Source organism: Meleagris gallopavo, unplaced genomic scaffold (genome assembly GCF_000146605.3).
Source record: "Meleagris gallopavo isolate NT-WF06-2002-E0010 breed Aviagen turkey brand Nicholas breeding stock unplaced genomic scaffold, Turkey_5.1 ChrUn_random_7180001844183, whole genome shotgun sequence".
In the NCBI taxonomy this organism is placed as follows: Eukaryota; Metazoa; Chordata; class Aves; order Galliformes; family Phasianidae; genus Meleagris; species Meleagris gallopavo.
In genome coordinates this window covers 35,605-49,226 of record NW_011112674.1, presented here as the reverse complement: position 1 = coordinate 49,226, position 13,622 = coordinate 35,605, and the positions used below count along the sequence as shown (strand labels likewise).

General features: G+C 62.6%; 1 protein-coding gene across 1 annotated transcript in view; it reads right to left on the bottom strand.

Annotated features, from left to right (window-relative positions):
• The window catches only part of NUMA1 (nuclear mitotic apparatus protein 1), a 12,579-nt gene extending 107 nt beyond the window's left edge, over positions 1-12,472 (bottom strand). Inside the window, exons 1-24 of the mRNA XM_031557526.1 lie at positions 11,903-12,472; positions 11,675-11,763; positions 10,647-10,726; positions 10,394-10,476; positions 10,123-10,203; positions 9,946-10,030; positions 9,639-9,765; positions 9,299-9,456; positions 8,797-8,914; positions 8,117-8,234; positions 7,707-7,847; positions 7,499-7,621; positions 3,683-7,099; positions 3,176-3,217; positions 2,475-2,543; positions 2,281-2,391; positions 1,973-2,191; positions 1,733-1,890; positions 1,407-1,653; positions 1,061-1,331; positions 839-975; positions 531-749; positions 243-344; positions 4-155 (exon numbers count right to left, since the gene is read on the bottom strand). Of these exons, the coding sequence (XP_031413386.1) occupies positions 4-155; positions 243-344; positions 531-749; positions 839-975; positions 1,061-1,331; positions 1,407-1,653; positions 1,733-1,890; positions 1,973-2,191; positions 2,281-2,391; positions 2,475-2,543; positions 3,176-3,217; positions 3,683-7,099; positions 7,499-7,621; positions 7,707-7,847; positions 8,117-8,234; positions 8,797-8,914; positions 9,299-9,456; positions 9,639-9,765; positions 9,946-10,030; positions 10,123-10,203; positions 10,394-10,476; positions 10,647-10,726; positions 11,675-11,763; positions 11,903-11,944 (6,389 nt within the window). The 5' untranslated portion in view covers positions 11,945-12,472. The remainder of the gene's footprint in view (positions 1-3; positions 156-242; positions 345-530; positions 750-838; positions 976-1,060; positions 1,332-1,406; positions 1,654-1,732; positions 1,891-1,972; positions 2,192-2,280; positions 2,392-2,474; positions 2,544-3,175; positions 3,218-3,682; positions 7,100-7,498; positions 7,622-7,706; positions 7,848-8,116; positions 8,235-8,796; positions 8,915-9,298; positions 9,457-9,638; positions 9,766-9,945; positions 10,031-10,122; positions 10,204-10,393; positions 10,477-10,646; positions 10,727-11,674; positions 11,764-11,902) is intronic.
• Positions 12,473-13,622: the final 1,150 nt, after the last annotated feature.

Below are 13,622 nucleotides of genomic sequence, written 5' to 3'. Positions count from 1 at the left end.
GACTTGGCGGAGGCGATGCGGGGCGAGCGGCGCGCTGTGCCACGGGGGGAATTCTTGGGGGTGGTTTTCCTGTTGGCAGCTCGGCGCAGCAGGCTGTTTCCCAGCTTCTTGGGGGTGTTGAGGATGCTGAAGGCCATCGACTGGCGCCGCTCGGGCTGGGAGGAAGAGAAAGGATGGTGAGGGGCTCGGAGTGGGCCAGGGAGCTCCGGTTCTCCTTCCCAGAGTCCCTCTGAGCTGCCCACCTGCTTGCTGGGCGCCTGCTGCTCGCTCCGCCGGCTGAGGTGGGAGCTGCGCCGCTCCCGGGGGGTCTGGGGGCGTGGGAAGCAGCTGACAGGCTTCTTGGACTGGGAGAGAAGCAAGAGAGATCAGTGGGGACGTTCAGCTGGGAAATGGGATCATAACCGGGGGCGGGGGGCAGAGCTGGGACAGGAGCAGGGAAAGTCAGAAGGGCACGGAGTCTCCGCGCCCAGCAGCATCCGACGCATCGCACCCCGATCTTCAGGGTGGGACGTCGAGGGGTCTCTGCTCACCTCAGGGGTTTCGGGGCCCTGGTGGGATTCATCCGAGAGCCGTTTGCGCTGCTGCCGGGTGGTGATGCCACCGTGAGCCCACCCCCCTCCCAGCGTGCCGCGGCGGGCGGCCGTCCCCTCGGCGATCTGCGAGGGCTGCATGCTGGCGCGTCGCAGCGTCTCCGTCGGGTCGCCCGTCTTCATCTCCTCATCCGTGATGGTGCCCAGCAAGTCAGAGGGCTGCAGGGGCGGGGAAGAGCAGGAGTCAGGGGCCGCACGCACCTGGGTGCGGTGGGATGGGGTGGCTGGGTGCCCCCCGCTGCCCTTACCCGGCTCTCCAGAGGGTAGCAGGTCTTGAGGTGCGGCGGGCAGGCGCGGTTGCGCTGCTGCAGCTCGGCGATGCGGTTCCAATCGTCCAGCTGCTCCGGTTCGTCCTGGCACGTCCCCAAGTAGATGCTGCTGCGACCTGAAGGCAAAACGGTGAGAGCTGGAGATGGGCAGCCCCGTGTTTAGACCAGGATAGAGCTCCCCGCCCACCCGGCCCCGCTCACCCAAGCTGGAGCTGCTGCCCGCCTGAGAGCGTCGCAGCGAGCTGCGCGTGGCCGGCCGGTAGCCGGGGAGGCTGAGCAGTGCAGCGTGGCCTGATGGCTCCTGAGGGGAGGAGGTGTCCAGCTTGGTCAGGGAGTCTTGCGAGGGGAAGCTGGCAAGGGAGCGTGCAGAGCGCAGCCGGGAACGCGCCGGGGCGGCTTTCTGGGGCTGCTCGGAGAGGATGCTGCTGAAGGACGCGTCCGCGCCGCCCGGCTCCTCCGTGGTGGTCTCTTTCTGGCAGAAGGAAGAGGGGAAGAGTGAGGTGATGCAGCAGACCCCCAGCCCTGCGTTTGGCTTGGCCCCCCTCACCTTGGTCATGGTGATGTTGATGATCTGCGTGGTGCGGCGGCGCCCCGAGCGCGTCCTGCAGCCCGACTCCAGCGAGACGTCGCCCAGAGAACCGACGCTGCTCTCCAGCTTGGGCTGCGTGCGGCTGGCGATGGGTGTGAAGTAGAGGCTCTCCAAGGACTCCACCTTCCGTGGCAGCCGCTGTGACGTGCGTGGCTCTGCGCCATCTGGCACGGCTGAGCCGTCCGAGTGCGAGCGGGTGGCTTTCCTGCAGGATGGGGCACAAGGGCTGAGCGTGGGGCTGGGGGGCAAAGCGGGGCTGGGGGCTCCACAAGGCAGCACTGTACCTGGTGGAGTTGAGTGGCTGCCCCTCGTCCAGGCTGAGGTCCAGGCTGTCGGTGCTGAGGTCGGAGGGATTTTGGCGGAAGCTCTCCGGTTCCTTCAGCGTGGCCTTGGGGGCCGGGAACTTGCCGGGCTCCCGAAGCTGCTGGTCGGCGAATTCCAGCTGGGGAGAAGCAGGGAGAGGTGGGCCAACTCTTACAGCAAGGAAGAGGAAGGAGGAAGGCAGAGAGTTGGGTCGTGCCTACCTGTGCCTCCAGACTGCGGACCTGCCCGCTCAGCTCCCTGCAGCTCAGCTCGGCCTCCTTGGCCTGCAGCACGCTCTGCTGCAGCTCCTTGGCCAAGCGCTCCGACTCCGTCCTCAGCTCCGCATTCTCCTTCTGCAGCTGCTCCATGGCCTTCAGCTTCTCTGCCAGGTCCTGGTTCTGCTGCTTCTTTGCATCATAGTGAGTTTTTGCCTTTTCCATCTGAGAAGAAGCAGAAGGAGTAGAAAAATCAGCAGGCCGTCGAGGTTCCTCACTGAGCGCAGGGATGGTGACAGCTTGCAGCAGCTCACCTGGGCTTTGTAGTGCTCGGCCGCCTGCTCCTTCTGTGCCAGCTGCTCCTGCAGCTCTGCCACCCTCTCCTGCTGGCGCGTGGCTTCACTCTGCAGCTCTCCTTCCAGCACCTGTATGGGAGGGATCGGATCAGAACCCTCCCCCAGCTCCACAGCAGAGCCACCCCAGCTGCCGAGCATCCCCATCCACCTACCTTAACTCTCTGCTGCTGGCTCCGCGCGGCCTTCTCATGCTGTGCCAGCTTCTTGTTCAGCTCCTCCACCTGGCAAGGCACAGGTTGGTCACCCGAGGGCAGCAGGCAGGGAAGGAAAAGTCTGCTCTCCCCTCCCCTGGCCATCCCCTTGCACACCCGTGGCCGATGCTGCCGTCTCCAGCGCCAACTGTCCACAGTGGGATCAAGCAGCAGGAGGAAGCTCAGCCCCAAATAGTTTTGCCGTGCCAAAGTTCAATGCGCTGTCCCAGGGGCTGTCACCTCCCCAGGGACGAGGGAGCATCCTGCAAAGCCCCTAGGCTGGGGACAGGGATGGGGGCTTTGTCCCCACAACGTGGGGCAGGGGATGGGGGTGACCCCGTGAGGAGCAGCCCCACGTTGGCCACGTCTGCTCGAGCAGCAGCAGTTCCCCAGAGGCTGGCTCTGAGATCTATGCTGCGTTAAGAAATAAAATAAAATAAAATAAAAAAAACACCCGCAATCCAACACCTCCAGCCCAATCTGTGAGGGTGGAAGGGTGGGACCCTGTTTCTCCTCCCTGTGGGGTGAACATGAGAGCCCAAGGACCTGGAGCTGGGAACACCCCGCTGCCATCAGTGGGTAAGGAGGCAGCAGCTCTGCTGGCAGGCGGATGGGGCCGCGCGCCGTCACCGTTTAAGCAGCTGACACTCGATGTGTGTTACCTGCTTTGCTTGTTCTTTCTGAAATACCTCTAGCTGCTCCACCTGTGGCAAGCAAAAAGGAAAGGGTGAATACATGGCATGCACAGGGCACTGCCCCCTGCAAGTGTGGACCCCCCCAGCTCCCACCCCGAGGAGCCCAAGAGAAGGGTTTGTAGGGCTGCGAAGAAATCGGGGCTTCCCCTGTGCCTTAATGAACGTGGGCCTCAAGATAACCCCCCAGCTTAGGAACAGGGATGGGGTTGGAGCAAAGACACCTGGGGTTGGTGAACCTGGGCCGTAAGACAGCCCCTGGCTTAGGAATGGGGATGAGGTGGGAGCAGAGCCCTGGCTCCGAGGGCTTTTGAGAAGCAACCAGGTCAGCTGGAAGCCACCACAGCCCTGGGCAGACCCAGCAGAAGCGAGTGACACGGAGCCCGTGTGCCCTCCCCGTGGCGCAGTCCCATCCCGAGCGCTCTGCCCCAAAACCCACGTCGTGCACCCACACTGCGGAGCTCCACCAGCCCCTACCTGCGCCATCAGCTTCTGCCTCTCCTCCTGAAACTTCTGTCTCTCCTCCAGCACCTTCACCTTGGCGTTTTCATACTTATTGCTCATCGCCTCCAGCTTCCTGGCCGCCTCCTCGGCCTCCTGCCTGCTGCTGGCCATCGCCTTCTCCGCCTCCAGCCTCACGCACTCCAGTTCCCGTGTGTGCTTCTCCCTCACCTGCCCCAGCTCAGCATCCAGGCGCTGCTGCCCGCGGCTCACGCTCTCACTCAGCGCACGGTTCTCCTCAGCCAGCCGGCCGTTGGCTGCTTGTAGGGCTGCCAGCCTCTCGCTGGAGCTCGCTGCCTCCTTCTGCAGCCGCTGCAGCGCACGCTCCTGCTCAGCTGCTCTGTCACGCAGGGCCGGCAGCTCGGCCACCTCCAGCCTGGCCCGGGCCAGCTCCGCCTGCAGCGCGTTGGTGGCCTTCGCCCTCTGCTCCAGGTCCTCGCGGTGCTTGCTCTCCAGCGAGGCACGCTCAGCTTGCAGCTGCTGGCACAGGTGTTTCAGCGGCACCACCTCTCCGGCCAACGCCTGGGCGCTGCCCAGCTCCTGCTGCAGGGAGGAGAGGAGCTGCTCCTTCTGGAAGAACTTGTCCTGACAGACCTTCACCTCCTGCCGCAACTCCTCCTCGCGCTCGCTCTGGCAGTGGCGGTCCCTCTTCAGTGCCTCGATGGTCATCCGCTGCTTCTCCATCTCCTCCTGGCACCGCTGCACCTCCACCTTCATCAGCGAGCAGCGCTCGGCCGCCCGCGACGCGGCCGTGGCCATCTCGGCCTGCAGCACCCGCAGCCTCTCCTCCAGCTTCTTGCTCTTCTCCGACTCGGCCATGATCAGGCGCTTCAGCTCCTTGCTCTCGCCCTCCTTCTCGGAGAGCTGCCGGCGCAGGATGGACACCTCTTGCTCCAGGCTGCCCAGCAGGCTGTTCTTCCTCTCCAGCTCCTGGATGCACTGCGACAGCTGCTCCTTCCAGCCCTCCTCCAGGTGGCCCTTCTCCTGCGCCGCAGCATGCAGGGACGCCAGCTCCTTCTCGGCAGCAGCCACGGCCGTTTTGCTCTGTGCAAGCTCCTTGCTCTTGTCCTGCAGCTCCTTCCTCAGGCTCTCCATGGCGCCATCCTGCAGGGCCTGGGCTGAGCGTGAGGCCTCCAGCTGCCTCTGCAGCTCTGCTGCCGTCTCCCGGTGCTGCGCCGCTTCCCTCCGTGACGCCTCCAGTTCTGCCTGCTGCTGCTGGGACGCGGCAGCCCGACCTTCAGCCACGGCTTTCTCCAGCCCTGTGATGGTGTCCTGCTGCTCCCGGCACTTCTGCTCCAGCCGCTCCACTTCCACGCTCAGCATCTGGGCCTCCTTCAGCTTCTCCTGGTAAAGGTCCTGGCTGGAGCCAGACTCCTGCTCTCGGTGGCGAATCTTCTCCTCCAGGTTTTTGAGGGATGCCTCCTTGGCGTACACCGCCTTGATGCTGTCCACCTCGGCATCCCGGCTCCGGGCAGCCTCCAGGAAGCCCTGCAGCTCGCTGTCCATCTTGGATGCCCGCTCCTTCACCGCTTCCACCGAGGCAAGCTCCCCTTTCAGTTTGCTGACCGTCTTCTGCAGGTCCCTCAGTTCCTCGCCCCGCGAGACGTTCTTCAGCCGCAGCTCATCCAGCTCTCCCTCCTTCTCCTCGATCAGCTCCAAGGACCGCGCCAGCTCCTGCTGGTGCACCGAGCGCTCCACCCGCTGCTCGTTGATGGAGTTCTGCAGCTGTACCTCCAGCTCTGCCTTGCGTGCTTTCTCAGCGGCGCAATCAGCCCTGGCGTCCTCCAGTTCCTTCTGCAGGCGCTTTGCCTCCTCGTCATGCCGTGCCAGCTCCTGCCCGTGCTCCCGAGCCGCCTCCTCCAGCGCCGCGCTCAGCCGGGCCACCTCGCCGGCCTCCTGCATGGCCACGGCTTCCAGCTCCTTGGACTTCAGCCTCTCCTGTGACAGCTCCTTGGAGATGGTCTCGAGCGCTTCGCTCGCCTTCTGCACCTCTGCCTCCAACTTCACCACGCGCTCTGCGCTCGCCAGCTTCTCCTGCTCCTTGCCTTCCTTCTGCTTAGTGCTGGCCAGCTGGGCCTGGAGGGCGGCCAGCTGCTCCTGCTGCTCACTGGCCATGCGTGCCATGCGGGCTTCCAGGTCTGCCACCTTCTCCTGCTCGGCCTGCAGCTGTTGGCAGACCTGCCTGTTCTCCCGGCTCAGCTCCTGCAGCCTCTTCTCCAGCCTGCCACGCTCTCCTTCCTCCCCCTTGGCCACCTCGGCCAGCTGTCGCTGCAGGGCTGCCGTCTCCTCCTGGTGCTCCTCTGCCACCTGCTGCAGCCGTGCTTCCAGTGCCTGCCTCCTGGCCAGCTCCTCTCCTCGCTCCTGCAGGGCCTGCTCACCACACTGCACCAGCTGCTGCTTCTCCGCCTCCAGCTCTGCAATCCGGGCCAGGTTCCCCTCCAGACTCTCAGCTGCCCTCCTCTTCTCGTCCTCCAGAATGCCCTCAGTGTTGCGTACCGACTCCTCCAGGAAGAGCAGCCGCTCCTGCAGGCGCGTGTTCTCCTTGGCCACCTTCTCCTTGTCAGCCAGCTTCTGCTGGCTCTCCTTCAGCTTGCCCTCCAGCTCCCGCAGCTGGGCTCGCAGCGTCTCGGTGCTCCCCGCTTGGGCCGAGCTCTGCTGGCACTGTGCACTGAGCTCGAGCACACGGGCTTGCAGCTCTTGGACCTTCTCATTCAACTCAGCTTTCTCCTGCTGCATTTCCATGGACGAAGCTTTGCTGGCCGCCTCCAGGCTCTGCAGCTGGTTGCTCAGGGCCGCCAGCTGCATTTCCTTGGCTTGCTGCAAGTGCTGCAGCTGCTGCAGGGCTGCATCCCTCTCCTGGACAGCTTTCTCACATTCAGCCCCGAGCTGCCTGGTTTTCCCTTCCGCCTCCTGCGTGACCCGTACCAGCTCCCCCTCGCTGTGCTTGAGGCTGGCACCCAGCTGCTCCACGCGCCGGCTCAGCTCGCTGACAGCCTCCTGGGAGGCCACGTCCCGCCGCCGCAGCTCCTCTGCCTGCACCCGCTCCTTCTCTGCCTGCAGCCGCAGCCCAGCTGCCTCCTGCTCCTGCTGCTGCAGGAATCCACTCAGTTTGTCCACCTCTGCCTTCAGTGTGTCCGCCTGGGCCGTCAGGCGCGCCTCCTGTGCCCGCAGCTCCTGCTCCAGCTTCTCCTTGGCCAGGTGCAGCTCGGAGACGGAGCTCTGCAGGGTGGAGATGTGGGTGCCAAGCTGGAACTTCTCCATCTCAAAGCGGCTGCGCTCCGCCTGCAGTGCTGCATCCCACTGGCTCTTCTCCTCCTCCAGCTGCAGGACGGAGGCTTGGAGCTTGACGCCTTTGGTGGTGAGGCTGGACACCTCCTGCTTGAGCTCTTCCAGCTGGCGGAGAGAAAAGGAAGGAGGGAAAACATAACAAAAACATCCCCAGATATCATTCGAGCAGCACTCAACAATTCCACAAGAACTTTACAGCCAGTGAGCCCACTGCACACCCCCAGCAAGCCGAGCCCTGCCTTCACTTCAGGCATTTCTGAGAGCAAAAACCCCTTCCTTCACTGTGCAGAAGCAGCCCCATCCCCACTGGGGCAGCCAGCAGGGAGCTGCAGTCCCAAACACCGTGCAGATGGCATGCTCAGCCCCACAGCAGGCACCCTGAAGGGAGCACCCAGCTCTGTCCCCTCACTGCTGCATGCTGGGGCATAGCAGGATGGGCTGCTGGGCACTGCCATGGCTGGAAGAGCTTTGAGCTTGCTCTCATCACAAACAACCTGTCTGTACCTTCAGGACGTCACCCATGACCTCTCCCTTTTCCTGCGTGCTGCAGTCTCCCAGTTTGGCCAGCTGGTCTTCCAGCAGGGAAATCTTCCCCTGAAGGATCTCCACCTTCTCTTCCAGACATTTCTGCAGACACAGACAGGTGATGGAGCAGGGCAGGAGGCGGGGGACACTTGCTGCTCTCAGGGGACACCCATCCCCAGCCCCTCACCTTCTCCTGCAGCACAGCCCTCAGCTCGCCCTCCAGCTGCGCCTGCTTTGCTTGGGACTGCGTCAGCGCAGCGTTGTGCTCCTCGGAGAGCTCATTCAGGGCATCCTGCAGCTGCACCATGTGGCTGGCTATCTCCCGCAGCTGTGAGGGAAGCAGGGAAGTCAGCTCAGCATGGAAACATTGGAGGCCATCCCAAATCCGGGTGCTTGCAGGGCTTCATCAGCCACACCACATCCAAGGTGCTGAACGCAGGCAACATTTACAGACCACAAAGGACAAACCCAAAATGTACTTTGTACCCACTGCCAACGCAGCTTTTGTTTTTAAAGGCTGATGCTGCCCTTGCTTCAAGGGCTGTCTGTAAGGAGCACTGCCAACAAGATGCAAAACAGGAGAGTGCAGCCCCGTACCTTGAAGGAAAGGTCCCCGTTCTCCTCGGAGAGCTGGTTGATTTTGCGGTCCATCTGGCCCTTCTCCGTCTTCAGATCCTGGCACTGCTTCAGGGCCTCGTGCAAGCGCACCAGCAGGCTGTGGGAGAGCAGTGGCACATCTCAGCAAGAGCAAGGGAAGAGAGGGCATCACTGGGGACACCAGGGTATGCGGGCATCTCTGCGTGGTGCTGAGAAAGCCCTAAGTGGGGCCTTGACAAGCCATGAAGCAGAACACGGCTGGGGCAGTTGGTGTTTGAGCTCTGTGTGGCCCCGACCACTCTGAACCAGAGCTGCAGGACTCCAGTTAGAACCTTTGCAACACGAAAAAAATCAGTGAAACAGCTTCCAGGCTGCAGACAGGGGACGGGGCAGAGAGTGGGACACAGCACGGCAATGACAGTTCTAACCCAGCTCAGATCTGATGCAACTAATAGTTGGCAAAGGGATGGGAGCTCAAAGACCCACTCTCAGGATTTATAGTTTTAGGCCAAAAGCAGCTTCTGGGCTCGCTCAGCTGCAGCCCATCGTGAGCTCGGTGGCTGCACTGAAGATTCCTGCACCAAATCCAACAGCTGGGCTCCAGCAATGGGAACCTTTAGGAAACAGCATCCAATATCACCCCAAAAGCTTTCAGGGACACAGAAACCCGCGAGCGTTACCTCTCGTTCCTCTCCCTCAGCTCCTCCATCTCCTTGGGCTCCAGCTGGTCTGCAGCTTGCTTCTCATTGAGCAGAGCCAAGCGGTCAATGCGGTGCTGCATCATGTTGATCTGAGCCTCTGGAGAGCGTGGAAAAGAGGGCACGTCACCACGAGAAGGGCACACCACCCCCTGCTGCTAGGCTGAGCCCCCAGCACAGCGTGGGACACTCATCCCTCTGCCCAGGGGAAAGCTAAGGCACAAGGAGCCAGACTGGGCAGCGCTGGCATCATTCAGGCAGCTCCGGTTGCCCAGAATTTATTGAGTGAAAAAGGAAAGGAGGAACTGGAGCAAAGCAGAGCCAATCCCAACATGCTTGCTCTGAAGCTGCATGCTGTGCTCATCTGGGCTCAGGACCTGAGCACGGTTCTAGTGGGGTCAAAGCCATCACAGAAAGTCCCAAACTCACAGGTCCCTGCCCTGGAGACCCTCCCTGTGCCCGGGACACCCCCCCAGGCACCTACCCTTCTCAGTGATGAGTTTGCGGTTCTCTGCCAGCTCCATCTCCAGCTCGTCCCGGTTCTCCCTCTCGATAGCCAGCTGCTTCTTCAACCTTCGCAGCTGAAACTGAGGGGTCTGCAGGACATCCCCCACAGGTGAGGCTGGTGCTCCAGGGAGCATGCTGCAGGAGGAACGCTGCTTAGCATCAGAGACACAGAGCCCAGCCCCCTGCAACCCAGCCCAGGACAGGAGGAGACACCAGCTGCTCTGGAAAGTGTCCGTGCTTGCTATTGGCAAAGAATCCCTGGTGACACCTCCATGTCCCGTCCCCCCCCCAAAACGTGCCAGAGGACAAGGACGTACTTGTTCATGCTGGAGGAGGAGGAGGAGGCGATCTTCTGCAGCTCCAGGAAGCGCACCTGCGGGTGGGAGAGCCCTGGCGAGCGCTCCTCAGAGCTGCTGCTGGATGTCCCGGGCGAGGATAGCGGTGCTGGGAGGCAAGGAGCACGGTTCAGGTTTTGGTTTCATACAAGGAGGAAGGAATCAGAAGGATGAAGGCTCAGATCCGAAGTCCCAACCAGATCCCAGCTGGGACAGACCCCTCCTCTTTCCTCCCTGCACACCTCACTGCTGACAGCTAGCACCAGGCTCGACCCAGTGCCACGCTCACCTCTGCGCTGCAGGAATGCTTCCAGGTTCTCACTCAGGCTCTCCTCATGGTCCAGCACGAACTTGAGGATGGTGGCCAGCTCGACCTGTGGGACAGGAGCCACGAGAGCAGGGCTCCAGGTGAGCTCTGGGATGGAGGTGTGGGTGCACACCCAGCCCTGGGACCTCGGGGCATTACCTGGACCTGGTAATCGAACTCATTCCAATCCCGGGGGCTCTTGCTGCTCATGGAGCTGTGGTACAGGAGCAGCACGGCTACCTGGAAGCAGGCCGTGTGTCAGGGGGAGTCAGGTGGCACCAGGCACGCGCCAACACTCCTCGAGGTGCAGCCACCATCTCAGAGCCACCATCAGCCCCGGGGACACTGCAGTCCCACCAGGGTATCCCACGTTTTCTCACGGCAGAGAGAACGTGTGACGGGCCAGAAGACCCGCGTGGCACCGAGGTACCTTGGCCAACTCCAGCTCTTCTCCCTCCAGCAGCTTCTGTGCTGACACCAGGTTCTCCGTGGCCGATTTGTGCTTGCAGAGCTCTGCAATGCAAAAGAAGGTTTCCAAGCACAGGAGCAAGGAAGAGCAGAAGGAAGGAAAGGAGATGCAGCCTGATGCTGGGACACAGCCCTCCAGGCACCCGGGGGCACCACAGATGTGTGCCTGCAGGGAAGGGGCCAGGCTGCAAGATGGGACCATGCTGGGCTCTTACTCTGCAGGAAACCACAGATGAAGGTTGCTCGCTCTGCCAGGGGCTGCTCCAGGACGGACTCCCCCTCCTCAGTCCTGTGGCTGCAAGAGAGCACGGGCAGCGTGAGTGCTATGCAAGAGGTGGAACAAAGGCTGCTTTCACAGCCCAGAGGCGGCTCTTTGGCTCTCTGCAAGCTGGGGTTTTCCCCGAGCTGCCTGGCAGCAAAGTGAGCAATCCCTGCTGCTGGCAGCCGCGATAAAACCGGCGGGGGGGGTTCAGGGCTTCCAGCCCCCCCAGGATCAGCACACCACACTGCACGCTGTGCTCTGGGGCTCGCTTCTGGGCAGGGCAAATCACAGAGAGGAGCAAAGCTGCTGGGTTTAAGGAAGGAACCGCAGCTGGCTGCCGTGGCTCTCGTCCAACGCTTCTGCTCAGCGCAGCCAACACAAATGCAGACCACGTGCCTGCCAGCCACGCTCTGCCGACAGTGCTCACCCTCACAACACCACAAACGGGGGGATTTGGTGCAGGGATTGGCTGTGGGGTGAGCGCATGGTGCTGTGATCCCGGCTAATCCCAGCCAGAGCGCAGCCGGAGAGGTGAAGCAGCTCTGACTAAATATATCTCGGTGCACGGCTCCTTCCTCCCCGCCCTGCTCCGAGCAGCTCTTGTTACACCGTGCTGGAGATAATTATAGCAAGGACTGAGCTCCTCGGGACCGGCTGCGGGAGCACGGCTCGCTGGGGCACTAATTACACGCCAGCTTTAATCACCCTTGCGCTCCAAGTGACGGATGCAGCTCCCAAGATTGGAGTTCTGCCCCTCCCCGCCCCAAAAGCTGCCCTGTGCTGCGATGGGTCAAGAGGGGAGGGGTCTGTGCCCACTCCGTGGGATGCTCCTTCATGGACCCACAGCTTCCTCAGGACCCTCCCTCCAGGAGAAGCGTTCACACCCCTTCCTTCTCCCAGCAGCATTTGAGGAAGGAAAGCAACTCCCGCTGCCCGGAGGGGGTGGGAGAGGTAATTACACCCCTTGCCCTGAGCACTCACATCTTATTGATGATCTGGATGAAAACACGGCAGTCCTGCAGCTGGGACAGATCGCCGAGCAGCTCCGTGCACACCTTGGTGCTGTTCACCTAGAAATGAAGGGAGGAGCTCAGGAAGCAGCACCCACAACTCAAATCCCAAGCAGCACCGTGGCTTCTTGTCCCCAGCCCCAAAGCCTGAGCCCCTTGGGGTCCTTACAGCCCCCCCAGCACCATCACTGTGTGTTACCCAAGCGAGGAGCGCGGCGGCTCTGGCGGTGTGGAGCGGCATCGCTGCGAGGCTGCCAGTGTAACGCCCAGACCTGGAAACACCAACAAACAGGAAAAAAATTCAAAGCATTTAAAGAACCAAACATCACAATTCTGCTTTTGCACGTGATGAAGAAGGATGCGTCCCCTCCGCCCCGCGGTGTTACCGAAGGGAACAGCCAACATCTTCATTTTTAGGAGAAAGAAGCCCGGCGGAGTGCTCGGGGACAGCAGTAGGTGTCCCCTGTCCCCACAGCACGACGCTCCCAGCCCCACGTCGGCAGAGGACAACGGCACAGCCAGCAGCACGCAGCACAGAGCAGTGATTGTAGTCAGCTGACCTACATTCTCTGGGAACATGGGGCTCGGGGGGAGCAGGGGAGCACACTGCCAAGCGTGGCGGTGCCCGGGCACCTCGCGGTGTGCACGAGGTCACCATCCTTTCCTCCTTTCAGAGCCAGGAGCAGGGAGCACCCTCACGAGCTCCCAAACCCAGGGAGCCCACCAGAGGATTTGTTTGGCCCTCGCACGGCCACAGGGCACAACCCAGCTCTCCCCTCCTCCCCCCCCCCGCTCCTTTAGAAGCCCAACATCTGGCAGAGCACACGGGGGGGCTGGGAGGGGCTGGTGACAGCGCTGTCACCACCGGTGTGCTACCCACACAGGATCTCAGCCATGGGGTGCTGCCCCCTTTCCTGCCCCACCACCCGTCACCACACGCGTCCCCACGTCCATCCTGCAGGAGTCACCTCCCTGCCCCCAGCTCTCTGCTATCTCCAGGCAGCAGAAGTCTCCCCTCTACTATCAGGGGGGGCCCAGCGTCCGCCCCCCGGAACACGCAGGGTTTGGCCACGCATGGTGCAAACCACGTCCCCATCCCTTGGCTCTCCCCCAGCGCTGCTCCTCAGGACACAGCGGTGACACGGGGGTCCCCACAGTGGTCACCCACACAGGAAGGCCCTCCCGGCCCTGCTCAGTGCCACAGCCATGCACCCACGGGATCTCTGCCAGCCCCTCCCTCACCCCCCCCCAGCGACCTTTGCCTCCTCCGTCCCCGGTGCCACCCTGACAACTCTGCCCCGGGGGTTGGACATAACCCAAAAACACCACGTGGGAATGGGGGTCCCCAAGGGCTGCAGCTCCCTGTGCCCACCCGCGGGCAGGGCAGGGTGGAAGGCAGAACCTAGAGGGGCTCTGGTTGTATCCGGTGGCACTGGGGTGGGGGTGACACTGGGCACTGGGGCTCGGTGACAGCAGCAGGATGGTGACATCCCTGCAGTGACAGCACTGTGCCCCCATTTCCCCGCATTCTGAGCTACGGCACTTCCACCTCCTCCTCCTCCTCCTCCATTGGCGGCACCAACCCGGACCCAAAGCCGCGGGAAGGAGCAAAGCGAAAGGACCCAACGCTTCCCCCCAGGTTTCCTCCACAACAGGAGGAGACGCAAAACGCTCCAGCAGTGCCATCCCCGTGTTGTTGTTTCTGCTTCCACTCCCCCCCTCCCCCCCCATGCCCGCTCCGTCACAACACAGCGTTACGCAAGGCAGCACCCTCCTCAGGGCACAGCACTGTGGGGGGAGGACAGACCCCCAAACCCTCCCAGGGAGCATCTGGTGGTGCTCCCCAACCCCACACAGCCTCCCTCCGTGGGGCAGCGGGGTTCACACCCAGCAGGATGAGGGGTGGGGGGGGCAACACA